This window comes from Ranitomeya variabilis, chromosome 2 (genome assembly GCF_051348905.1).
Source record: "Ranitomeya variabilis isolate aRanVar5 chromosome 2, aRanVar5.hap1, whole genome shotgun sequence".
Classification (NCBI taxonomy): domain Eukaryota; kingdom Metazoa; phylum Chordata; class Amphibia; order Anura; family Dendrobatidae; genus Ranitomeya; species Ranitomeya variabilis.
Genome location: NC_135233.1, coordinates 95,124,821 through 95,152,071, shown reverse-complemented (window position 1 = coordinate 95,152,071; position 27,251 = coordinate 95,124,821). Strand labels below are relative to the sequence as shown.

Below are 27,251 nucleotides of genomic sequence, written 5' to 3'. Positions count from 1 at the left end.
AGAGGAAAACAAGCTCGACCCTCAATGTCGGAATGTGTTGAGGAAGAGGATGACGCCTGCGAGGAGTCTGAGTGGATAACGCCTTCCTCCTCGGACTCAGAGCTGGATATAGCCTTTTCTTTCCCGGATTTTTTAGGGGGGGTACTGGCTTGTGAGATGGCCTGTAATTCCTCTCTAATTATGGCCCGTATATCTGTGACCGACATGGATGGACTCTGCATTGTTTCCGCCATACACTGATTGCAGAGTTTTTTGGGGTGGGAATCTGGGAGAGGCTCGTCACATAACGCACATTGCTTGTGCTTAGATTTCTGTCTCTTTTTGGCCTGGGAGAAGAAGACATTTGTGGAAAAGGGTGTCAGCTTTAAAGGCAGAGGGGAAATCACACTCACCCAGTGAAGCTGTACGGTACCGAAATAGGAGGCTGCGACTTTCTGGATCTTGAATCCTTGGTCTCACTCCTGTGGCTGGCGTCTGAGGACCTTCTGCTGGCTGGCTCACCTGCTGGGTCCACAGTCTTGCCTGGGGACGACATGTTGCATCGCCTGTGCGTTTGCAACTTCCCCCTTTTTATAGGCCAGTAAACTTTTTTTTTTTTTTTTTTTACTCTGCAGCGGTGCACTGCGCATGCGCGAAACCGCGCTTTTCCCCCCCACCGCTGTGTGAGTGACCCGGAAGTGCTCCTCTACTTCCGGGTCATTCTGGGGATTCTTACACCGCTCCACACATGTGCGGCCGCCATTATCCCGGCCTGTGCTATGGAGCGGTGTACCGGCTGCCGCTGCAGCTGTGCCGCAGATCCCGGACCCTTTACCTGGTGGTCCGCGTCTGGAGCCTGTTCAAGGCCGCACCTCTGCAGCGCTGCTGCTGTGGAATCGGCGTCATCTCTCCCGGACTCAGCCATCCCACATGCCGGCCAGACGAGGGGGGAGCCGTCTAACGGAATCTCCCCCGACACTGCATCTGGACTGCATCCCCTGCCGTTCGCGCAGAAACCGCACAGGCGGATGCTCCTAGCCCAGGTATGATTTCTGTAGTCTTCAGAGATCCTGTCCCCTGGGAACAGGAAACCTAAACTGAGGAGGAGAGGGGGACCGCCCCCTTTTATGTCTCTGTAGGTTTCCTGTTCCTTGGGGCGGATCCCTATCTCTCCAGTGGGTGCTGTCATGGCGAAGGGTAAAATATAAACTTTATTGAAAAATAACAACAGGTGCACAGTAAAAGTGGGAAAAACTCACCCGTGCCATAAACAGCACGCACAAATGGACAGGGAATAATGCACACTGACTCATATAATAAATATCATAACCACATCAATACACAGCATGTATATAAAACAATTAGACACATATCAGCAGTCAAATAGCAAAGTCAGAGTATATACATACCAGTAGTACAAGATGAGTACACGTGCGCATCAAGGACCTGTCCCCCTGGTTGTGACTGGGAACAGTAACGGTTTCCTTTTAATTAAGGTAACAATAACATTTTGATTTTTAATTGGATGAGAGTAGCCTATTGTTAGACACTTTTCATACTCTCCACCTCATTAATACTTTGTTAGGATATAGCCAGTTCAACTTAGCCAAAAAAACATACGAATCCGTTCATTCCTCAACCAAGAAGCTGCAAAAACCCTAGTCCATGCCCTCATCATCTCTCGCCTTGACTACTGCAACCTCCTGCTCTGTGGCCTCCCCTCAAACACTCTCGCACCCCTCCAATCTATTCTAAACTCTGCAGCCCGACTAATCCACCTGTCCCCCCGCTATTCTCCGGCCTCTCCCCTCTGTCAATCCCTTCACTGGCTCCCCATTGCCCAGAGACTCCAGTACAAAACCCTAACCATGACATACAAAGCCATCCACAACCTGTCTCCTCCATACATCTGTGACCTCGTCTCCCGATACTTACCTACACGCAACCTCCGATCCTCACAAGATCTCCTTCTCTACTCCCCTCTTATCTCCTCTTCCCACAATCGTATACAAGATTTCTCTCGCGTATCACCCCTACTCTGGAACCCTCTACCACAACACATCAGACTTTCACCCACCATCGAAACCTTCAAAAAGAATCTGAAGACCCACCTCTTCCGACAAGCCTACAACCTGCAGTAACCACCGATCGACCAAACCGCTGCATGACCAGCTCTATCCTCACCTACTGTATTCTCACCCATCCCTTGTAGATTGTGAGCCTTCGCGGGCAGGGTCCTCTCTCCTCCTGTACCAGTTATGACTTGTATTGTTTAAGATTATTGTACTTTATTATGTATACCCCTCCTCACTTGTAAAGCGCCATGGAATAAATGGCGCTATAACAATAAATAATAATAATAATAATAATAATAACCTAAAACAAATTCCAATAAAAAGGTCTGTGAACGTTTTTTGGCTCTACAAAGTGTAGTGATCATCTGAAAAAAAAGTCTACCAAGATCTGCCAACTGGAAGTGTTTTTTTTCAAGATGGCCGTTGAAAATCGGCAAATTCCTCTAACAATCTTATTTTAAGTGTCTTCTACTTTATTGCTTTTTAATGAGGTTACATAAACCTAAGGTGGTTCAACACACGGAACCAAGATGACGTAAGATCAGTGAGCGCTGTGGACTTTGTCAGCCACCATAATGTCGGAATACAATCTTGCCATGCAGGACTTTAATGGAATCACTCACACCACAAGTGACCAACACAAAGATTCCACTGTCTCAAGGACTGAAAGAGATTCTCTGGACATTTAAAAAATGTATGCGAAGATGTCCCCATGTTCACCTTTTCACTGAGAAATATCATCAATGGTATTGTGGTGGAGGAAAACGCCAATGTGCCTGAGTCAGTGGGAAGGAGAGTTGTGCACAGTACGATTGGACAAAATATATTTTAAATGGACCGACAAAGTAGCGACCCCGAGTAGTTAACCTACAGCCACAGCTGACCAGGGCAAAAGCATTGATCCAGGCTTACTGTTCCAGCGATTTCTTGTAGTCTCTAAGACAGGACAACTAGATCTAGAGGAGGTGATGATGTACGAGCTTAGTGCATGCCCACCATCACTGTGTGAGGACTAGCACATTCTGAGAAAGGCCGATAAACTACAATCAGCCCATGCCATGGATGAGCATTGTAACAATCAGACATCAACTGATTCAGATATACGGAAAGATATGTATTGATTTGCAAACTGAAGCGGAAATAAGGATATACATATGAAATAGCCAGAATATATGCAGACTTTACAGTTAAACACTACGAGATGGCAACTGTTATGTTCGATGTGTATGACACAGGTCCTTCAACAAAGCATAACACAGATGAGAGGCGGCAACGAAAAAATCAATCTTCCAATAGTTCTCTTCACCGGTGATAATGAATTTGAAGGGAAGCAGGATGAAGCCCTTTCAATCGGATATAAAAAACAACACCTAATCAAATTATTCATTGTGGAAAAGGTGATGAGAGAGTGTATGGCAGGTGACTGACGTAGACATTGCAAAGGCCGCAGTGTGCAGGGAACGTTCCACCACGCTCATTGGAAATGAAACTGACCTGTAAATTCTTCTCCTATATTACACTGAAAAGCACGGCATTTTTGATCGAACAATCAGCCGATTGACACCCCGACAGTGTATCACAGCAATAATTCAAAGTCTGTCCTTGGAAGTGAGTTACGTACACAGTTATTTATTCAGGCATTCACCGCATGCGATTCCCCTTCTCGTGTTTATGGTGTTGGTAAAAAAAAATCAGTATTCAAAAAACTTTTAAAAGGTAATGATGTCCTTTATGCCTGTGCGGATGCATTCGCTTCACCAGGTAAGAACCCTGCTGATACAGGAAGACAAGCGATGCTTCTTATTTTTGGTTGCAACTGTACAAGTTCTTTGGTAGCCTTGTATTACCAGCAGGGCTGAGGAGTCGGTAAGCCAAACCTCCGACTCAGACTCCCCAATTTCCATGACACTGACTCCACAAAAATGGGCTCCGACTCCACGACTCCCGATTCCACAGCCCTGCCAGGAGTCAGTAAGCCAAACTTCCGACTCCTCAATTTCCACGACACCAACTACCAGACCATGACATGGATGAGCACGGCTAGCGAGATGAATCCTGTGAATTGGGGTTGGAATCTCGATGGCGATGAACTTGTACCAGTAATGTGTGATATAAATGTTGCACCAGACACTCTACTGAAAATTATACATTGTTGTTGCAAAACCGGTTGCAGTGGTAACCACTGTAGCTGCAAAAAAAAAAAAAACGGACTTCCGTGCAGCTCTGCATGTGGATCATGCCAAGTTACACATTGTGACCACCAGGAGTCAAATATAGTAGAGAACAGTAATGATGAGAAAACGTGCTGGGATAAGGTGTTATCTGGGCATGCTCGTGTGCTAATCGATTGTCTTTGGCGTGCTTGAAAAATATGTCGGCTGCATGACTCTCGGCTATTCAACAGCTGCAACACATGCAGGGATTGCCTAACTAACAGGAAATGCCTGCATGTGGTGCGGCAGTCAAACAGCCGAGGGGACTCGAACATATTATTCAAGCACACCGAAGACACTCGGTTAGCACCCGAGCATGCCCAGATAACACCTTATCCCAGCACATTCGCTCATCACTAGAGGACAGTGATGAGGACTAATAGACAGCGGAGTTTTGACTTTTATACCCAGCACAAATTTCATAACCTAATTTAAAGTATACTTTGTTAAAATACTGTAGGTATTCTGTATTAAAAATTGTCCTGTTTATAATATAGTTGTGATAATAAAAAAAATACTATGAAATGCTGCGTACATACTTAGACCTAATGACCGGTATTGTACCTATATCATTCACTGTTGGTCACCTTTTTGATACTCCTCACTAGAAAAAAAGTTGCAGTCTCCAAGTGCAGGCAGCCTGAAGGAGGGATCAGATCCATCTGTACTTCCCTCAGCCGTATACCACAAGCTGCCCCTAATGTACACTGGTAGCAGATATTCATAGACTGAGTGACATATACGGTAACACATGATTGTGGAGCACATTCATTTCATTCTGTATGTATCAATGTGTATCACCAGCTTCAAGGCGTTTTACACACACTTATTAGTGGTCACATCCAGGAGACGGACACTGGACATTGGCACCAGAGGACTTGATAAAAACTCTGTCAGCCACAATATGAGCAGAGCGCAGGGGCACAAATGCCGAACATTTATACCAGCCCACCCATGGCAGGAATACTAACAGACAACTGAATGCATATATTTTCTAAGGATAGATAGATACGGTAGATAGGGACCAAAAAATGGAAGGCAGGAGAGAGAGAGAGAGAGGGAGGGAGGAGAGAGAGAGAGAGAGAGAGAGAGAGAGAGAGTGAAAGGGAGGGAGGAGAGAGAGAGAGAGTGAAAGGGAGGGAGGAGAGAGAGAGAGTGAAAGGGAGGGAGGAGAGAGAGAGAGAGAGAGAGTGAAAGGGAGGGAGGAGAGAGAGAGTGAAAGGGAGGAGAGAGAGAGAGTGAAAGGGAGGGAGGAGAGAGAGAGAGAGTGAAAGGGAGGGAGGAGAGAGAGTGAAAGGGAGGGAGGAGAGAGAGTGAAAGGGAGGGAGGAGAGAGAGAGAGCGAGAGAGAGTGAAAGGGAGGGAGGAGAGAGAGAGAGAGAGTGAAAGGGAGGGAGGAGAGAGAGAGAGCGAGAGAGAGTGAAAGGGAGGGAGGAGAGAGAGAGAGAGTGAAAGGGAGGGAGGAGAGAGAGAGTGAAAGGGAGGGAGGAGAGAGAGAGTGAAAGGGAGGGAGGAGAGAGAGAGAGTGAAAGGGAGGGAGGAGAGAGAGAGAGTGAAAGGGAGGGAGGAGAGAGAGAGAGAGAGAGAGAGTGAAAGGGAGGGAGGAGAGAGAGTGAAAGGGAGGGAGGAGAGAGAGAGAGAGTGAAAGGGAGGGAGGAGAGAGAGAGAGTGAAAGGGAGGGAGGAGAGAGAGAGTGAAAGGGAGGGAGAGAGAGAGAGAGAGTGAAAGGGAGGGAGGAGAGAGAGAGAGTGAAAGGGAGGGAGGAGAGAGAGAGAGTGAAAGGGAGGGAGAGAGAGAGAGAGAGAGAGTGAAAGGGAGGGAGGAGAGAGAGAGAGTGAAAGGGAGGGAGGAGAGAGAGAGAGAGAGTGAAAGGGAGGGAGGAGAGAGAGAGAGTGAAAGGGAGGGAGGAGAGAGAGAGTGAAAGGGAGGGAGGAGAGAGAGAGTGAAAGGGAGGGAGGAGAGAGAGAGTGAAAGGGAGGGAGGAGAGAGAGAGAGTGAAAGGGAGGGAGGAGAGAGAGAGAGTGAAAGGGAGGGAGGAGAGAGAGAGAGAGTGAAAGGGAGGGAGGAGAGAGAGAGAGAGAAAGGGAGGGAGGAGAGAGAGAGAGAGTGAAAGGGAGGGAGGAGAGAGAGAGAGTGAAAGGGAGGGAGGAGAGAGAGAGAGTGAAAGGGAGGGAGGAGAGAGAGAGTGAAAGGGAGGGAGGAGAGAGAGTGAAAGGGAGGGAGGAGAGTGAAAGGGAGGGAGGAGAGAGAGTGAAAGGGAGGGAGGAGAGAGAGAGTGTGAAAGGGAGGGAGGAGAGAGAGAGTGTGAAAGGGAGGGAGGAGAGAGAGCGAGTGAAAGGGAGGGAGGAGAGAGAGCGAGTGAAAGGGAGGGAGGAGAGAGAGAGTGAAAGGGAGGGAGGAGAGAGTGAAAGGGAGGGAGGAGAGAGAGTGGGAGGGAGGAGGGAGAGTGAAAGGGAGGGGGGAGAGAGAGTGAAAGGGAGGGAGGAGAGAGAGTGAAAGGGAGGGAGGAGAGAGAGTGAAAGGGAGGGGGGAGAGAGAGTGAAAGGGAGGGGGATAGAGAAAGGGAGGAGAGAGAATGGATAAAGAAAAAAAAAAGGTGAGAAACGAGTAGAGCCATCCCCCCTGCAGTGATGCTGTCTCTTACCTCTGCACTGGATGATGAGGAGATGCAATCAGCCACGTGCTGTACGGGGAGGCAGTGAGTGAAGTGTGACTCGGTTTCCCGGGTTATCTGCGGAGCTCACTCTTCACACCGGACACGAGTCCTCCACAAACCAACTACACTCCAGCAAAACGAGCTGTACAGCTCTACGCGGACCGCACGCTGTTGTCCCATGTACCGGGGGAAGGATATAAGGAACGGACAGGCAGCTACATTGAGGCTCGGGAAGCAGAAGCGTTGCGGCGGCTGTGTTTGCTCCCCCTGCTGGCTGCTCTGCCGCATTACATGATCACACAGGACGGTTCTCAGATATTTCAGTCACATTTTGCTGTAAATTATTTCCATTTAGAACATGAATAACTCACACAGACATAGAGCCGACAGTGACCCGGACACAGACGGGGATTAGTCTCTGGTTTTATTGCACATGAAATGGTAGATTGCATAATCTACTACTCTGCAAGAAGGTAACAAGCCCTTGTACGACCACATGGATAAAAATAAATAAAACTGATGTCTACTGGAAGAAGGGTGAAAATGGAAGTGAAACATTGGAACTGGTTATGTCGAGCACCTAGCCCAGGAACTCCGCGAACGTTATGTCTGTGACTTCTGTAAACCTGGTCCCTTTTCTGCCCCGAATTTGCATAGATATGATGTACAATAACAAATTATTGTGGTACAAGCCGTGTGCTCTCCCCCCTTCCCCCTTCCTTCATTTCCCCAGATGTTTCCCCCCCCCTCCATTTTCCTAAGTATTTTCCTCATACTTCTCTGTCTTTCTGCCCATTCTGGCATAACGTCAAAATATGGCAACGATAGATAATAAAGACCAACAACAGACCTTTTAGATTAGCCATTCTACTTATTTGTTATGTCTATGTAAATTATTTTATTTACTTATTCCGTATTGCTCGAAATGTGACGTAACATTGTCTGATTGATACAAGAATGTGCAGATTTTATATTTGTATTGTCAAAAAAGTTTAATAAAAACATTATTGAAAAAAAAAAAAAATTATTGTGGTACAGTGTTAGCCAGAAAAATCAATGTGAATACTTTTCTGCTCAATGATGACAAAAGTATTCTGGGAGTGATACCTTTACTATTGTAACTCTCTACTAATCGGCCTCCCTGTTACCAAACTCTCCCCGCCCCAATCTGTCCTGAATGCTGACCCAGGATCATATTCCTCACCAACCATTACACCGATGCCTCTACCTTGTGCCAGTCATTACACTGCTTACCCATCCACTCCAGAATCCAGTACAAAACTACTACCCTCATCCACAAAGCACTCCATGGCTCAGCACCACCCTACATCTCCTCCCTGGTCTCAGTCTACCACCCTACCCGTGCCCTCCGCTCCGCTGATGACCTCAGGTTAGCATCCTCAATAATCAGAACCTCCCATTCCCGTCTCCAAGACTTTACACGTGCTGCGCCGATTCTTTGGAATGCACTACCTAGGTTAATACGATTAATCCCCAATCCCCCCAGTTTTAAGCGTGCCCTAAAAACGCATTTGTTCAGACTGGCCTACCGCCTCAACGCATTAACCTAACTATCCCTGTGTGGCCTATTAAAAATAGAAAAAAAAAACAAAACACATAATCAGGTTCCTCGCATCATGTTCTCATACACTTCATGCAGTTAATAGCCCTCTATGTCTGTACTGCTACATACTTAGGCAGTTAACTGGTTCATGCAGCTTTACATGAACACCCGAGCCTTACACTATGGCTGGTCCAAATAACTAAAGCAATTGTTACCATCCACCTCTCGTGTCTCCCTTTTCCTCATAGTTTGTAAGCTTGCGAGCAGGGCCCTCATTCCTACTGGTATCTGTTTTGAACTGTGATTTCTGTTATGCTGTAATGTCTATTGTCTGTACAAGTCCCCTCTATAATTTGTAAAGCGCTGCGGAATATGTTGGCGCTATATAAATAAAAATTATTATTATTATTATTGGCAATATTACTCCATCCTGAAGAAGGCGCCACTGTGCTCTGACAGCTGCAAACATATTATTTTCTGGTTAGCCAATAAAGGTATCACTCCCAGAATACCTCTGTCATCATTGGGCAGAAAAGTATTCACACAGATACGGTATAAAAATGTTTGTGACAACAAGTACAATAATCCAGGGGGCATCTGTGGTGCTCGGGTGTTTTGCCAATTCTTCTGCCAGTCTTGAGGGTCTTTCCACTTTCTGTGAGTCTCCCGGACGTTTCAGGCGAGTTGGCAAATACGTCTGTTACCTATAAATGAAGGCGTTTCCCACTACTAGGATACTGCTGAGCGATACTTAGGTAAGGTCATCAGTATCAGATTGGTGGAGGTGTGACACTTGGTGACCCCACAGATCAGTTGGTACCAGATCCGGCGGTGCCTGGGTGTAAACTGTACGACATCCAGCGGGACATTCCCAGATTTAGCAATCTGGGCCAGAAAATTGGCGCGATTTACTGACATCTTGAAGATGCAGTTGAATCCATTGTTGCTTTACCATTAGTCTTGGTGCAGCGGCTGCGATGACATCACTACATTGCGCCTTTTGCACCGAACTGCGCACAGCGGATCATCTCAGCGTGAGAACAGCGCTAGGTGAGTAGGTTTTTTATTATGTAGCCAGTACACATCCACTGCTAGGAGGGAGTGACGGGACAGGATAGTGGGAGGAGCCACTGTGGCGGCATCATAATCTGTGTGTGGGGGCATCAGTGTGTGTAAGGGGCACTATAGGTGCAGAATATTGTGTGGAGGGCATCAGTCTGTGTACGGAGGCATCGTCATTTTGAGTGGGAACACTAAAAGGCTTCATTATGGATGCCATTTCTGTGTAGGTGCATAAAAAGGGTGGTGTCACAGGTGTGGCTTAGCATCCAAAATTGTGCGGTTAGGAGCTATGATGTACGGAGCAGCAATCACAGCTTTGTACACTGCCACAAATCCAATCCATTCATGAATTCTGTATTGCTATTTATCATTGTTTATCATCGGTCGGGTCACTGCTGCGGATATGGTCTATACGTACCTCCAGGAAGGAGCATCCAGGGGGGATCCCTAAGGTGCCAGGAGCTATCTGATTCTTTTAAACGAGTTGTACCAAGTTTGGAAGTTATCCCTTATCCTCTGGAACAGTGGATAGCCTCCCAATTGCTGAGGTCGAACCACTGGGACACCAACTGATCTGGAGCTCAGAAGAGCCCCGTGTGAAGGGAGTGGTGGCCAATCATCTATACTGCTGCTCTATTCATAGTTATAGGAGTGACGAGCCAAATGCAGGGTTTTGTTATCTCCGGTGGTCTCATAAACAAAGAACTGAGTTGAGGTGGAGGTGCGCTTGATCAACAGCTGCTCTATTCGCATGGGGCTCTTCAGAGCTCCAGATTGGTGGGGGAACCAATGGTCAGACCCCCAGTGATCAGGAAGTTTTCCCCTATCCAATGGGAAAAAAAGGATAAGGATCCAAGCCTGGTACAACCCCTGAAAATTGTCAAACTGTGGAGCTTACATAATGCAAACAACTTAAAGGAGTTTTCGCACAAAGTTGATTTTAATCAATAGATCTTGGAATAATAATAAGTTCCACAATTGGATGTGATTACATATAATGTTCCTGTGCTGAGATAATCTTCTAAATGTGCCCCTGCTGTGTGCTGTGTAATGGCCGTGTCTGACCATGCAGGGACATGGTCTGATCATACCACAGCTCCTGGGCAGAGGAGAAAAATAGTATACAGACATTACAGCACAAAATCACAGCTGATTTTTTTGTGAGGTAAAACATTTTTTAACCCCTTTCCGACATCGGGCGTAATAGTACGCCGATGTCAGTATACCTCTCTTTGATGTGGGCTCTGGCGGTGAGCCCACATCTTTCTGGCACATGTCAGCTGTTTTGAACAGCTGACATGTGCCTCTAATAGGCACAGGTGGAATAGCGATCCACCTGTGGCTGTTAACTAGTTAAATGCTGCTGTCAAACTGTGACAGTGGCATTTAACATGAGCTTCCGGCAAGCGCACCAGAAATCCTACCCATCGGTGCCCGTGACACATGACCGCGGGTTGCCATGACAACCAGAGGTCTCAACAGACCTCTATGGTTGTCACTGCCGTGCCGGACTGCTATGAGCGCCGCCTGGTGGTTGGCGCTCATAGCGAGGGAGCAATTCTGCTACATACAGGAGATCTGATCATCGCCTGTATTCAGCCGAGCCGATCAGGTTATCACACTTTCTAGTCTCCTATGGAGATTATTGAAGCATCCTAAAAGTTAAATAAAATGTTTTTAAGAATATTAAAAAAATATTTCAAAGTTCAAATTACTTTTGCTCCACTCAAAATAAAACAGAAAAAAAGTGTCTGCGATAGATTAGACAGGACTGTGCATCGCTCTGGAGTGAAGAGAGTCAGTGATGGGTTAGTCAGGTCTGTGCCTCTGCACATCTGAGTGTCGGGGTTGTATTTAGTCATCCTGTGCATCTACCTGCAGGAGATTATCAGGCCTGTGCATGAATCTGAAGGGAAGTGTCGGCGGTGGGATAGGCAGGTCGGTGCAGCGTTCTGCAGTGCTCTGTCGGTGGTGGATTAGTTGGGTCTATGCCTTCACCACAGTGAAGTGTTGATGGTAGATTAACCATCAGGCCTGTGCATCGCTCTGCTATGGAGAGTCGGTGGTGGATTAGTCAGGCCTGTACATCGCTCTGCAGTGAACTGTTGGTAGTGGATTAGTCAGGCCTGTACATCGATCGATAGATAAGTTTTCGATGGTGGATTAGTCAGGCCTGTATATCACTCTGCAGTGAAGTGTCGGAGGTGGACTAGTTAGGCCTGTACATCGATCTTCAGAGAAGTGTCGGCGGTGGATTAGTCAGGCCTGTATTTCGCTCAGCAGTGAAGTGTCGGCGGTAGATTAGTCAGGCCTGTATTTCGCTCAGCAGTGAAGTGTCGGCGGTGGATTAGTCAGGCTTGTGCGTGGCTCTGCAGCGGTGCGGGATGGCGGCTCAGCCTGCTCCTCCTAAACCTTGGGAGACCCGGCGGGTTCTGGGCGGGGTCCCCACGACTTCTTTTCAGTGAGTGAGCGCTGCCGGGGGCTCCTGGAGGAGGGTGGTCGCATTGTGGGTGATCAGTTGATACAGGGTCCAAAGATCAGCGTTGTGTCCGCTCACCAAGGGACGTGTCCGGGATGTTACTGGTTACACCGGGGCAGCTGTCATCTGTCGCTGTACGCAGGTGCCGGCACACGGAGGGATATAGCAGCGCTATGTGTGGGCCTGGGAACAGTCCACAGGCCCCTGTTATCATTATCGTCCCGTGTAATCAGTATCGTCCCGTGTAATCAGTACCGTCCCCCGTTATTAGTACCGTCCCCCGTTATTAGTACCGTCCCCCGTTATCAGTATCGTCCCGTGTAATCAGTCCCGTGTAATCAGTACCGTCCCCCCGTAATCAGTACCGTCCCCCCGTAATCAGTATCGTCCCACCGTAATCAGTATCGTCCCCCCGTAATCAGTATCGTCCTGTGTAATCAGTACTGTCCCCCGTTATCAGTACCGTCCCCCCCCCCGTTATTAGTATCGTCCCCTGTTATCAGTATCGTCCCCGTGTAATCAGTACCGTCCCGTGTCTCTTGGATGTGTGATCTCAGTCTTGTGCTTCCCTCCAGGTGTATAATACAGGATCCACAGCAGGATCCGCTCCTTGCGCAGAATCTGTGGGATTATAGTGATGAGCGAGCATGCTCGGAGAAGGTGTTATCCCAGCGCGCTCAGGTGCTGAGTGTCTACAGCAAGCTCAAAAATATGTTCAATATTCTTGAGCAGTACCCAGATAACACCAGAGCATGCTCAGATAACACCTTGTCCCAGCACGTTCGCTCATCACTAATTAATAACATCTGTAACAGCTGATCTATGGGGGTGTCGGCACCCCACCAATCTCATAGTGATGATTCATCCTGTGCATAGGTCGTCAACCTTAATAATTTGTGATAATTTGCCCACATATGCAGAAACCTTTTAAATAATCCCTTTAACACCTGCACAGTCTTTTGTACCATAAAAACTGTTATTTTTTTAACCACAAGAATAATGACCATCTGTGGAGGCCATAGTGGTCTCTGCGATACCGAGTGAGGCTGTTTGTAATTTCTTTATAGACCTCAGACCCTGGCTTCTCAATGTGAAATGAACATCATCTAAGTCTAAATCGTTACCGGCCTTACAATGGAAATAATACAGTTTACATTCACTTACAGCAGGCAGAGATCTTAAAGGGGTTCTCTAGGAATAGCTATTTCACCCCATTGGCACGTATTTGATTAATTTAACAAAAAGAGGTGCTAAGTTCCCTCCCCAGGTCCAGCTGTACTTCGGCATCGCTGTCCCAGTGTTTCCAGGCAGAGACTTCATGACTATATTGCACCACAAGGCTGCCGTCAATCACTGAGTTCAGCAGCTTTGCTGATGTAGTCAGCATGAACCGCTGAGCTCAGTCATTGACTGCAGCGGTGATTTGCCCTGTACTCCTGCCACTGCAGCAGCTTGTAAACAATCACTGGAGCGGCATCGCACAGTTTTTGGGAGCGTGTCGCGGTGGTATGCCGTATGCATTTTTTTTTATCACATCAATGTTACTCACATCTGCTATTACTGTTATTTACTTACTGCGGGGTATTGGCTCATATTGGTTTTCATCTTCGGTCCTGCATGGTAAATGGCCGCAGTGTGAACGCACGCCTATGCATTGCACCTTTACCAACAATGCTCTGACTCGACATTGTTTTGGTTCTGCTCCAAATAATTCCTAAAAAGTAGCTTAGAAACATCTGCAAGACTCTTACTATTCAGTGCTATTATGAAACCACTGTTCATATGTTATTATTATTTATTATAGCGCCATTTATTCCATGGCGCTTTACATGTGAGGGGTATACATAATAAAAACAAGTACAATAATCTTGAACAATACAAGTCATAACTGGTACAGGAGGAGAGAGGACCCTGCCTGCGAAGGCTCACAATCTACAAGGGATGGGTGAGGATACAGTAGGTGAGGGTAGAGCTGGTCGTGCAGCGGTTTGGTCGATCGGTGGTTACTGCAGGTTGGAGGCTTGTCGGAAGAGGTGGGTCTTCAGGTTCTCTTTGAAGGTTTCGATGGTAGGTGAGAGTCTGATGTGTTGTGGTAGAGAGTTCCAGAGTAGGGGTGATGCGCGAGAGAAATCTTGTATACGATTGTGGGAAGAGGAGATAAGAGGGGAGTAGAGAAGGAGATCTTGTGAGGATCGGAGGTTGCGTGTAGGTAAGTACCAGGAGACGAGGTCACAGATGTATGGAGGAGAGGGGTTGTGGATGGCTTTGTACGTCATGGTTAGGGTTTTGTACTGGAGTCTCTGGGTAATGCTGAGCCAGTGAAGGGATTGACAGAGGGGAGAGGCCGGGGAATAGCGGGGGGACAGGTGGATTAGTCGAGCAGCAGAGTTTAGAATAGATTGGAAGGGTGTGAGAGTGTTCGAGGGGAGGCCACAGAGCAGGAGGTTACAGTAGTCGAGGCGGGAAATGATGAGGGCATGGACTAGGGGTTTTGTAGATTCTTGGTTTGGGAATGTACAGGATATGTTCAGACGTTTGAGCAATTTTTCTGCTTCAGATTTTAAAAACGCCCTGGTGGTAGAAAGGAAAGTGCATGAAAAGTCATTGATGGGAAAACACTCCAAATTATTCACTGTCCAATCAAAAAGCTGTGCAAAAAAAATGCTTCTGGGAAAAAAGTAATCAGCAAAGACGTTTCAGTAAATGAAAATCTCCAAAATGCACTTTTCCTGATCTGTCTGGTTTACACATACACAAAAAAAGTTTTTTTAAGGTCTCAAAAAAACTCAGTGTGCACATAGCCTAAAACCAAGTGGTGGCCATTGGGGTGAGAAACGCTGTCCTGCGAAAACCCCATTAAGCATAGCGAGGTATTAAAGTGCCCTCTGGTTGCCTTTCCCATGAGTCTTGGATGGTTTCAGGCCTGTTGTGAACGTACGGCGACCATCGATGTAGAGTTTAGTGGTGGTCGATTTTTACTTCTTAGTGGATTACATTGTAGTTTTGGAGGAAATAACTTTAACCAAACTCCACCTTGTGTTCCCATTTTAGGTCAGCTGACTTAAGAGCAAGCACAATCACCAGACCTGGGCAGCCAACGCTTACCAGGGTGCCGCCGCCTGTCCTGCCTAGACCTTCTCAGCAGACCAGCGCTGGCACGCTCAGTACCTACCGCCCCGGATACAACTCCTTTTCCCCAGGCTTTGGCTCCTATGGTTCTTATGGCAGTTCGCTCTATGGCGGCTACAGCCCCTACAGCTATGGGTACGGCAGCGGAATGGGCTATAACCGCTTCCAGACCGATGACGTACCGCCGAGTAGGTTTGTGCGCCAAGCTGAGGAGAGCAGCCGCGGGGCCTTCCAGTCCATTGAGAGCATCGTTCACGCCTTTGCCTCGGTCAGCATGATGATGGATGCCACCTTCTCTGCTGTCTATAATAGTTTCCGGGCTGTTCTGGATGTGGCCAACCACTTTTCCAGACTAAAGGTCCACTTTACAAAGGTGTTTTCTGCATTTGCACTTGTCCGAACCATCAGTTTCCTTTACCGACGTTTGCAGAGACTTTTGGGTCTACGGAAGAGTTCAGAAAACGATGATTTGTGGACAGAGAGTGCCGGGACGGTGGCTCGGGCTGGACCAGGGAGTGATGGAACCAATTCGGCAAAATCATGGCCTATTTTCTTATTTCTTGCCGTCGTTCTTGGTGGCCCCTATCTCATTTGGAAACTCCTGTCTTCTGGCAATGGGGAAAGTATTGAAGGTGAGTGTGAAATCTGGATGTCCAGAACTGTAGGAAATTCATTATTTAGGATCTGAGTGACTGCAGACTTGTAGCCTAAGACTGGATGACCCCTTTTAGTCCTTTTTGTGGGGAGGATTAAGTCACTTTTCTGTTGCTATTCCCCATCATTAGCCAACCTAGTGAATAATTCATTCAGCAATGTCTTTGTGAGTCCTATTCTGCTTCTTCTCCATTAAGGTTTGTTAATTATGTTACAACAGTGTAAACCAGATCTGACTAAGAAATCAGCGGAGGTAAGATACCATCAGGATGAAGGGTTAACACCCGAAACGCGTCAATGGGAGGATTTTTTTTCTAACTGGAATTGTATTTTTCATGGCTGACCGATTAGGCCATGAATTTTAAAGGTTTTATTTTTGCACTGGATTTTTAACTTCACCATTAAAGAAAACATTTTCTGAGTTTGTGAATCTGGATTCTCTGCATTTTCACTATTGGCTGCTGAACGGGGGGAACTGAGGATCTGCTTTCAGCCACTGTGACAGTCTGATGAGGAGTTGCTAACTCTGTTATCTGTGTTTTTCTGGGCTCTCCTCAGCTGATTTATGACCACAGACCACACCAAGGTGAAATGTAAAGGGGAAAAAAGAGATTGTAGCAACGTTTTTAACCCCTTACCGACATTGGGCATAATAGTACGCCCATGCCAGACTCACCCGTTTGGCGTGGGCTCTGGTGCTGAGCCCGCACCTTTCTGGGCACATGAAAGCTGATCTATACAGCTGACGTGCCCGTAACAGCTGCAGGTGGAATTGCGATCCATCCGTGGCTGTTAACTAGTTAAATGTCGCTGTCAATCTGGCGGCAATTAACTTGCGCTTACCGGAAGCACGTCGGAAATCCCGCCCATCAATGACCCCGTCACATGACCGTGGGTCGCCGATGGGTTGGCATGACCGCCAGAGGCCTCCAGCAGACCTCTATGGTTGTCATTTCCAGATTGCTATGAGCGCCGCCCCGTGATCGGCGCTCATAGCAAGTGAGCATTTCTGCTACATACAGGCAATCTGATCATTGCCTGTGTGTAGCAAAAGTGATCGGACAACTGCAGCTTCTAGTCTCCCATGGAGATTATTGAAGCATGCCAAAAGTAAGAAAAAATAAATACATTTTTATAATATATATATATATATATATATATATATATATATATATATATATATATATATATATATATATATATATATATATATATTTGTTCAAATCACCCCCCTTTCACCTCATTCAAAATAAAGCAATAAAAACAAAATCAAATATACACATATTTGGTATCGTTGCATTCAGAATCGCCCGATCTATCAATATAACAAAAAATAACCCAATCGCTAAATGGTGTAACGAGTAAAAAACTAAACTGCCAGAATTAATTTTTTTTGGTAGCCGCTACATTGCAATAAAGGGCGATCAAAAGATCGTATCTGCACCAAAATGTATCAATAATAATGTCAGCCCTCACCCAACCCGAGATCACGAAAAATGGAGACGCTACAGGTCTCGGAAGATGGCGCCATTTTAATTTTTTTTTTTTAACAAATGTTGGAGTTTTTTGTTTTTTTTTCACCGTGTAAATAAAAAAGAACCTAGACATGTTTGGTGTCTATGACCTGGAGAATCGTAACGGCAGGTCAATTTAGTGAACATGGTTTAAAAAAAAAAAAAAAATTGTGGAATTGCACTTTTTTTTTGCAATTTCACAGCAATTGGAGCTCTTTCTAGTTAAAACCAATGGTGTCGTTCAAAAGTAACAAATTGTGCCGCAAAAAACAAGCCCTCATATGGCCATATTGATGGAAAAATAAAACAAGTTATAGTTCTGGGAAGAAGAGGAGCAAAAAACAGAAATTCAAAAACTGAAATACCCCTGATCGTTAAGGGGCTAATGAGACCCAGTTCCAAAAATGATTTAATTTTTTTTAGCTCCAATCATATGCATTTCAGTAAAAGAAAACAAAAAGTCTCCGAAGTTGGACAATCCCTTTAAATGTATCCAGAATTCCCTGAACAGAGAGGTTGTGTCCTTTTGGCCACTGCGGCTGGAAAACCTGTTATTTTTGCACTGAGTAAGAGAATGAAGTCTTTTCTGCGCTCCTATATAGTGAGCCGCCACCAAACACTATGCTTTGTGGTCTGGGGGTGACATTTTGTATATATTTGGACCTTGTTTTTTCTCCACCTTGGAGAATTTCTCTGGTGTAGACGCCACGTGAATGTGGCTGAAATCTTCCCGCAGTATACAGATCAGAGCATTTTGTATTTGACCTCACCGCCGCAGGCTACTTTCCCGTGAACAGGCCTCTTACACGCAGCGGTAACGGCTCCTTCGGCCCATGTGGCGGTATGTGAGCGCACTATTAGTACTATACCTTGTTCTGAGCTGCCAGCTTTTATTTTTTCCTAACCCTGGTGGAGGCGCATGGTAGTGCAGCCCATAGATTTCCTTGGATTCTGTATTTGCGGTCTATGTAATAACAATAGGTTTTTCTCCCTGGACGTATTCCATACCAGGAACATTATCAAGTTTCACAGAACAATTCATGTTTTGTCTAGAAAATGTAAACTGGGCAAGTGGTGAGGACGACCACGTGGTGGGAAGAGCCGAGTACGACTTCACTGCTACTTCTGAAGAAGAGATTTCCTTCCATGCTGGAGATTTACTCAACCTGGCTCCTAAAGGTAAGAACACGTCGCCCTTACCGAGACCACCGTCCTCATGGGTCAGGAAGCAGCAGGTCCAGTCTACAGTCCCACAACATATCTGCCACGTCTGTGAGCTCTGGCGCCATAACCAGACGTGCGCGTCTTCGTGGTACTGCGCTACCCTCATCCTCTACAGAATGACCCCTCCGGCGGTAATGGCTATAACGGTTTTGTCCAGTTATTAGCACTAGTCTACGCTCGTGGCTGGGAACCATAGTGCGACATGTTGTCTTCGTTACCAACTTGTGCACGTTAAAGGGATTGACCTCTACCTGAACAATCCCTTTTTAAAACCTAAAATAAAACTGCAATGTAGTCGCCTCTCGGGCTGGCATCGTTCTGAGCAATGCCGGGCTCATGTGACATTGATAAGCCACGTGAGCCCTGCAGCCAGTCAGTGGCCATCATTGAGCTCCCTCTCACTTTGATTGGATGAATGCTGAAGAAGTGAGAGCGCTGCAGCCCATTAGCGGTGACTGATTGGCTGCAGGACTCACGTGACATTACATTGTAACATCGCGGCAACGGTCCAGGAGGTGAGTATATGGTGTTTTTATTTTAACTGATTCATTTAAAAAGGTGGTATCCCAGTAGTGGACCTGCTGTTTTCCCCACGACTCTCTGCCATAGGCACAGATGCACCCATTCATTATCTATCTTTTCAGTCCCAACCATATAGAGGAAGAATGGGGAAACGTGACCCATGTTCTTGTAATTGATGAGGATTCAGCAGTGGGTGCCCCTGTGATCACACATTTGTCATCTTTTTGGGCTTTTCTAAAAGTAAACCAGGCCATACACCTTTTAAAAGGAGTCTGTCACCGTCTGGGATGTATAAAACCTATTAATATGGGCATACAGATGATGGAAATGTGAAACTAGTCCTACCCATATGCCTCATATCTGCAGTATTGTTGAGAAATCATATTTTATTTCTATATGCTAATGATTTCTTCCAGGCTCTGGGGATTGCGGTGCTTTTAAGAAATCTCTGCCTCCTGTCTTCATTTGGGTACCAACCCCCCTCCCACCAATGTCAGTGCCCCGTGACGTGTAATGGTGGCCCCAGAATCCGGCACCTGCAATAGCACAATTATACAGTTCCTATTACGTCCTCCTATAGGCCTTGGATTCAGCATACTTCTGCATAGAAGCCGGTGTCTGCAGCGATAAGGTGCTCTCCCCATTTCCTTCCTCCCTGCATAGTTAGGAACCATACCGTTTCTGATGCCCCTTTCACCCACGTATGCATGGTAGGGAGAGCACCTTATCACTGAGCACGCCGGAGGTCACTGCAATGGAAGTATCAGTGATTCGCCTGCGCAGAACAATACTGAAGCCAATGCCCATAGGACAGAACAGGTACTGTATAATTGCGCTATTGCAGGGCGCGGACGCGGGATTCCGGGGCCACCGTTACACATCACCGCACACTGTGACACTGATGGAAGGAGTGTGGTGTAATGAGGACAGGAGGCAAACATTTCTTAAAGGTAACTCACGCCCCGGAAAAAATCATTAGCATAAGGAAATAAAAAAGGATTTCTCAACAAGATGGCAGATATGAGGCATACAGGTCGGACTAATGTAACATTTCTCTCACCTGTATGCCCATATTAATAGGTTATATACTTCCCAGGGGTGACAGGCCCTTTAAATTGCCTTTACACTGTGTTCCAAATTATTATGCAAATAATATTTCCTCATATTTTCTCTAAATTACCTATCTGAATTGCAGTCATTGTTATTTTCCAGTCATCTACTATTCTAGTATAATTGCAATGTTTTGGAACAAACTGCCTATGAAAACAGAATCTTTTTAAAAAAAATAAACCCTCAAAATGCATGTTCCCGAATTATTATGCACAGCAGAGTTTTCAACCTTTTTTTTTTTTTTTTTTTTTTTTTGAACAAAAAAATGGTCAATGGTGAAGTTATAAGCATTATCAGCTTATAACAAAATGAAATCAAACAGTTTTCAAGTGAAAACTTTATTCTGGGTGATGTTACATTTGCACATAGGACCCCTTGTTCGAAAGAAGCTTCTGAACTCTCTCGTCCATTGAATTTGTCAGTTTTTGGATGGTTTCTGCTTCAATTGCTTTGCATGTGGACAGAATCCCCTCCCAGAGCTGTTGCTTAGATGTGAACTGCCTCCCGCCATCATAGACACTCCTTTTGATGATAATAATAATAATAATAATTTTATTTATATAGCGCCAACATATTCCGCAGCGCTTTACAACTTATAGAGGGGACTTATACAGACAACAGACATTACAGCATAACAGAAATCACAGTTCAAAACAGATACCAGGAGGAATGAGGGCCCTGCTGCTCGCAAGCTTACAATCTGAGGAAAAGGGGAGACACAAGAGGTGGATGATGCTCCAGAGGTTCTCAATGGGGTTGAGGTCAGGGGAGGATGGTGGACACACCATAAGTTTGTCCTCTTTTATGCCCATAGCAGCCAGAGATGCAGATGTGTTTTTTGCAGCATGAGACGGTGCATTATCATGCATGAAAATGATCTTGCTGCGGAAAGCACGGTTCTTCCTCTTGAACCATGGCAGGAAGTGTTGTTTTAGAAACTCCACATAGATTATGGAGTTCATCTTTACCCCTTCAGGGATCATAAAGGGGCCGACAATCTCTCTCCCCATGATTCCAGCCCAAAACATTACTCCACCTCCTCCTTGTTGGCGCCTTAGCCGTGTTTTCATGGGGTGTCCATCAACCAGCCATCCTCCACTCCATCAATCTGGACCATCGAGCGTTGCACGGCCCTCATCGGTGGACAAAACAGATTGGAAGTCAGTCTTCATGTATCGTTTGGCCCACTGGAGCCGTTTCTGCTTGTGTGCAGTGGATAGAGGTGGTCGACAGGATGGCTTACGCACAGCTGCAAACCTCTGAAGGACCCTGCATCTTGTTGTTCTGGGGACGTTGGAGGCACCAGCAGCTTCAGAAACTTGTCTGCTGCTATGACAAGGCATTTCTGCAGCTGCTCTTTTATCCTTACGCAATTGCCTGTTGGAAAGAGTCCTCAATATTTCCTTATCAGCACGCACACGTGTGTGCTGGGAATCAGCTACATACTTCTTGATTGTGCGATGATCACGATGAAGTGTCTTGGCAATGTTGATTGTAGTCATGCCTTGACCTAAATACTCCACAATTTGTTGCTTCTCAGCAGCCGACACATCCTTTTTCTTTCCCATTTTGGCCAAAAATGTAGGCTGCTTAATAATGTGGAACAGCCTTCTTAAGTAGTCTTGCCTTTATTTGGACACACCTGCCAAACTAATGTGCACAGGTATCTGCAATTGCTTTCAGTGATATAAAGAGCCCTGACACACATCACCATCAATGAGTTTAAATAACAAACAAAAAAATTCTAACCTTATCACTCCTAACCTATTTGTGCATAATAATTTGGAACACCGTGTAAAGTCCTCTGATGTCTGCCATAGTCCTTAAGGATGAAAGTGTTTATTCCTTTTCAGAACAACAACCTAAAGTAAGAGGTTGGCTGCTTGGGAGCGTGGATGGACAGACAACCGGATTCCTTCCTGCCAACTACATAAAAATCCTGGGCAAAAGAAGAGGCAAAAAGGTTGCAGAGTCGGAGAAGCGTCAGGAGGAGCAGCAGCAGCCGTGCCCGATCCCCACCTCGCTGAGCGCAGCCACTCCGGTGGCCACCCTGGAAGAGCAGGAAGCCGCACTGGAGTCCGTATTTGTGGAATCCAACAGCACAGTACGTGATGTCGACCCAATCCTGGGCCACAGGGACACGTTCGATCTGTAGAGAAGCCCAGGTGCGGCTGCTCCTGACATGGAGCGTGCAGTGAGTGTGAGCTCCACCGCAGGGAGCGGAGCCATGAACAGAGGCGTCTTCTGGGGTCTCTAGATACCCACCTAACACTAGATTCACAATTAAAGGGCGTTCCTCCAATACTGTGTTTATGGAGCTTTGGCCTCACTGTACAGACCCAGAGGGGCAACTTGATCCCCATTTTTGTTGCTTTTTTTAAAATTAAGCTGGTTGATTAGATTGATGCATCCAGTTGCACGTGACCCTGATTTGTGATTTCTGATCATTATCTTGGGAGTGATTTCTAGGGAAATCATTACTATCAATGTAGAGGGTTTTACAGGGGTCCCTGACGGCTTCATTTATCCAGACACAGCGGCAGATCGCACAATGGTAGAGCGGCGCCCAGCCTCCACAATGCTGGATCTCGGCTTTCCTTTGGGCAGCAATGGTTTGGGTTTGTTTGGGTTTTTTTCGCTCTTTGCTGGCGCCATGTTTTCCCATATATATAATTTCCCTCCCTGGGCAGAACTTCTCACAGGATCGGCGGCTGACGTATCGGATGTGTGTGGCCAAGTTTACATTGTTTAAAAAATTGCTAAAAAATGAAAGATTCTACTAGATTGTAATCCAAAATCAATGTGGGGCAACACAGACGTCACGGTTTTGCATTGTGTTTTTTAGATCACCGAACTATCTACAGTTTGGGTCCTATTCGGTGATCTAATACTGTCTCTTGGTAATAATTTATTTGATATACGGTGATTCGCATTGTGTTTTTTAATGATCAGCAATAATACAATACAAATGCACCATTAGGGGGTTTTCCGCAATTACCAGAATGGAGGATTTGTCTTTGTCGGGGTGATGGACTTGAATGGGTTGGTCCATGCACGACCTGCCGCACCAGTCACCTCCTCTAGGAGGCAGTCTTGTGTCCCCAGATAATCAGCGGAGGAGGACACAGCCCAATCTAAGGGCGCAGTCAGACGACCGTATTAATCGGAGTGAGATCGGAACGCAGTGCCCGGACTGACCCGAGCCGGACAGCTGCATAGAAATCTGGTACGTGAAGACCTATGGCCAGTCCGGTCCCATCTCTGTCCGATTCTAGTTTAGCATTTTGTGGACGTCTCTTTGCTGCCGTTTTGCAGATTTATTTCTTTATAAATGCATTAACCAATGAAGCCGCTGAGGAAGCGCTCAGACGTCTTTTGATCCTCCCACTGACTGTACTGTAAGGCCACGTTCCCGCCATCAGCTTGTGGTGCATTTGTCCTTGTGTCAAGAACGCAGCGTCTTACAGCTCCACCAAAGTGGATGGGATTTCTAGAGATCTCCTGCCCACGGTGCTCTTTTTAACGCTACGTAAACTGACCTGCGTGTTTGAAATCCGCAGCGTGTCAATTTCTCTTCGCATGCTGAGTTTTCTGTGCAGGTTTTCCCCATAGACTTGCATTAGATGCAGAAAATCCGCAGGTAAAACACACACATTTGGTTTTAGTGGGTTTCCACGGAGGAAACGCACTAAAACCGTATGTAATCTGCACCCATGTATGTCAATAAAGTTTTGTCAACGCAAAAAAAAAAAAGTATCAAAAACCAAGCAGTTTTATTTAAAGCATGATACAGCAAACGGACAAAAACGCAGCATCAAAAACGCTCAAAAAACCCAGTCTAAATAATAACCTCAACAATGCACCAAAAGCTCATCGTGGGAACATAGCCTTAAAGGGGTATTCCCATCTCCAAGAGCCTATCCCAATATCTGGTAGGTGTAATAATACTAACAAATGCCTCCAATTAGTAATATAGTTCTTCTAATTCGCTATGTCACTTACCCCATGTGCAGGGCATTGCCATACCTTAGGTAGCCATGGTTACAACCACTAACAGCTAACCGTCACTATATGAGCGGTTGTAACCATGGATACCTAAGCTCCTGCAATGCCTGCACATGGTGTAAGTGACATAGCGAATCAGGAGAACTATCCTACGTTACTAATTGGAGGTATTTGCTAATATTATTCTTACTAAACCTACTCCATATTGGGATAGGATCTTGGGAGATGGGAATACCCTTCGAGCGTCTTCCTAGTGTGCTTTGTTTAACCGCTTGGTGTCTTTGGAAACCTTAAGTGTTTAAAATAAGCTGAAAAACCTGAATATATGAACAGCAAAGGGGTTTGTACATAGGAGCGAACAGGTCCGTTCTTTGTCAGTGTGAACACTCCCTAAGAGTCAGTCTGTAGTGAGTGACTGGCAGGACCGTGTGGCATATAATGGGTGCACAGAAGCCGGCACGTCCTTGTTTCTGCCATATTGATGTGGTGGGCACAGGGGCCGCTAACACGTGGCTCTGCCGCCTCCCAGACCCCACGGCAGGGCAGGACCGCCTCTGTACTGACTGTCAGCAGCGGGGTCTCCGTGCAGGCACAGTCGTTCCTCCGGAATCTGAGACCTTTGTGATCTGATCAGTGTAAAGCGCTGATTGCAATGTCTGGCAATGTTAATCTCTAATTGTCAGATATTCCCAGGTCTGCTGCTGGCTGCAGATCTTAGAGCGGTTCTTCACTTTTGGAGACTATTTTCTTTCTTACTTAAATACACACATTTTTGGCTACAAATCATTTCAACTGGGTTTCACTTTAAAAATCTTTGTCTTTTTCTGAGCTCCTCGCACTTGATTTATGACCACAGAACACTTCAAAGTTGAATATTCAGGGAGACCAAGAGCCTGGAAAAGTCAAACAGAGAAAAATTAATGAAACCCAATTCCAAAAATGAATTTTCAGCCCCAAATATATGCACAGCCCCGTCAATGACTCTTCTATTTAGTTTGTAATGTAATATTTAGGTGCTTCTACCTGGAGATCCCATTGACATTCTCTGTGCCTGAAATCTCTGCTGTGATCCTGACTGTGGAGATCTCACGGGGCTGCGCGTTTGGTCAGATTATATAGAAACTCCACGTCTCGGTGACATGTTCCTTTGTGGTGTTTTGCACAGTCAGGCAGAGGCTTTTCTTATGGAATCTATCCTCTTAATTGAGAGCTTTCTTTTGCCTCTGGTTGTCAGCAGAATGAAGGGCTTAAAGGGGCTGCACCACCTTTATATATCCCCTCCAGTGAAGAGTTATGACATTTCCTTACATATGGCGCCACCTGGTGTTCACAGTGCATAATGACGTGCACGTCCGTCTAATGAGGTGAGACCTGGTCGCACGTGCTCAGTCACTCACCATACTGCAGTCTCTGGAAAGTGATCCACTGCAGAGCAGCCAATAGAAGTAGCCGTCAGTCCTGACCATGAAGATGTCCAGCCGCCTGCAGCAGTCTAGAGAGCAGAGTTCATCTCTTCTGTTCCCTTAGACAATGGAATAGTCTAACCTTTCAGTAGCCAATCCCTGGGCTCAGTGGCTCAAAGCGTCATTAGTAGAGTCCAATGATTGTTGGCAGCGCTGATGTGTGCTCTAGTCATGACTTCACCACTGCAGCCTGTCAAAGAACGGACCAGCAGCAGAGAATCATTGCTGGACACTGGGAGGGGTGCACATAGGCACTTGGCCTACAGTATAGGTCGTGAGATCTTCAGGTTAGTAACGTGCCTTAAGGACCCCCTTCACCAGACGGAGGCCAAAAGTGTGTTCCTTTAGCCATCATACCATTTATCTGTACAGGAAAGCGCAGCAGACTACACGTTCCTATATGGCGGGCTACTGCAAAGAAACATGTACCGTGCAGTATACGATTCTTTACAGTGGCTCCTCATGGTGGCCGGATGCCTCGGCAGCCATCCCGACAGTGGTCACTTTTGAGCGTAGGGTCGACCGTGGCTAATTTATTTTTAGCTAACTCATGTCTAGAAGTAGAAGAATTTTGGAAACTGAAAATCCCTTTAAGCACTGATTATTCCATTGGCCTATAAAAAGTAGTAACAGCCGTGAGTCAAATAGATGATCTCTGTTCTCTTGCTGTACGTGAACCTAAATGCATGTAAAAATCATTTTATCATCTGGGTTTCATGAAAAAAAAAGTACCATTTGGCTTCTTCATCCTCTATGTATCACAGTACACGGACTGATGTCTTGGTCTGTAACTCTTATCTCTCCTCTCGTGATCAATCTTCTAAGCTGACTTATGACCAAATCAAAGTTCACATTTTAACTGGTCATAAATAGTCTTAAAGTATAATTCAGGTGAAGAGAAAAGGAGAATAAATCCTGCCCAGCTCACGGTCAGCAGGCAGCACAATGATTTATGTACTGTGATACATAGAGGCTGTAGAAACTAATTAGTACAAAGTTGTAAATAAAATAGTAAAACAAATTTTTTTTTTTTAGACAAACATAATTGCATTTAAGTAAAAACAAAATGCCTCCAAAGGTCCGACAAGATACATGAAAATATGTCTTGGGTATGATAAATACGCACTTTTAGTAATGGCTGTGAAATTAGGGTTTTGCTGAACTTTACACTTCCATATCAGAATCTGATAACAAGGACAATATTTAACAGGACGCCTGAATCCCTTCTGCAATAATCCTTTAATTCCAGAAAGTCTTGCATGTAGTTTCTACATTTCTTTTTGGCTGTATAGCCCTGGATGACGGCACTTTTACCCCTGCCACTTACTGACGTATGTGTCAGCAGACCACAGAGGAGCAGCCCCCGACCTTTGCCGTAGGTGACACCCGGTGGGAGTCGTAGGTCAGCAGGGTGGGTGCGAGTCTCTCCTGTTCTAGTGTGATTGTCAGAAAACTGCTGTAAATAATTACAATTCTGGAGATCTTTCTGAATTAATGAAATAAAATAGTCTATTTTATTAAAAAAAAATGATAGCGGTGTGCTACGTTGTATGAAATAAACGTTGTAAATATTTATTACACACTTCTGGCGTGTTGTTCTTTT

The 27,251-nt window shown here is 45.9% G+C and overlaps 2 protein-coding genes across 3 annotated transcripts in view; one reads left to right on the top strand and one right to left on the bottom strand.

Moving 5' to 3' along the window:
- The window catches only part of PUS10 (pseudouridine synthase 10), a 135,852-nt gene extending 128,633 nt beyond the window's left edge, over positions 1-7,219 (bottom strand). The window contains exon 1 of the mRNA XM_077282751.1: positions 6,911-7,219. The gene's annotated coding sequence lies outside the window, so the exon portion shown is untranslated. The remainder of the gene's footprint in view (positions 1-6,910) is intronic.
- Positions 7,220-11,377: 4,158 nt separating this feature from the next.
- Positions 11,378-27,228, top strand: PEX13 (peroxisomal biogenesis factor 13). 2 transcript variants are annotated; one of them, XM_077282740.1, is made up of 4 exons: positions 11,378-11,486; positions 15,079-15,788; positions 18,378-18,503; positions 22,034-27,228. In XM_077282740.1, the coding sequence occupies exons 1-4, from the start codon at positions 11,449-11,451 to the stop codon at positions 22,333-22,335; spliced, it is 1,176 nt and encodes a 391-aa protein (XP_077138855.1). In that variant the 5' UTR covers positions 11,378-11,448; the 3' UTR covers positions 22,336-27,228. The 2 variants fall into 2 exon arrangements, with proteins under 2 accessions (XP_077138855.1, XP_077138853.1); XM_077282738.1 differs by lacking the exon at positions 11,378-11,486 and adding an exon at positions 11,813-12,009.
- Positions 27,229-27,251: the final 23 nt, after the last annotated feature.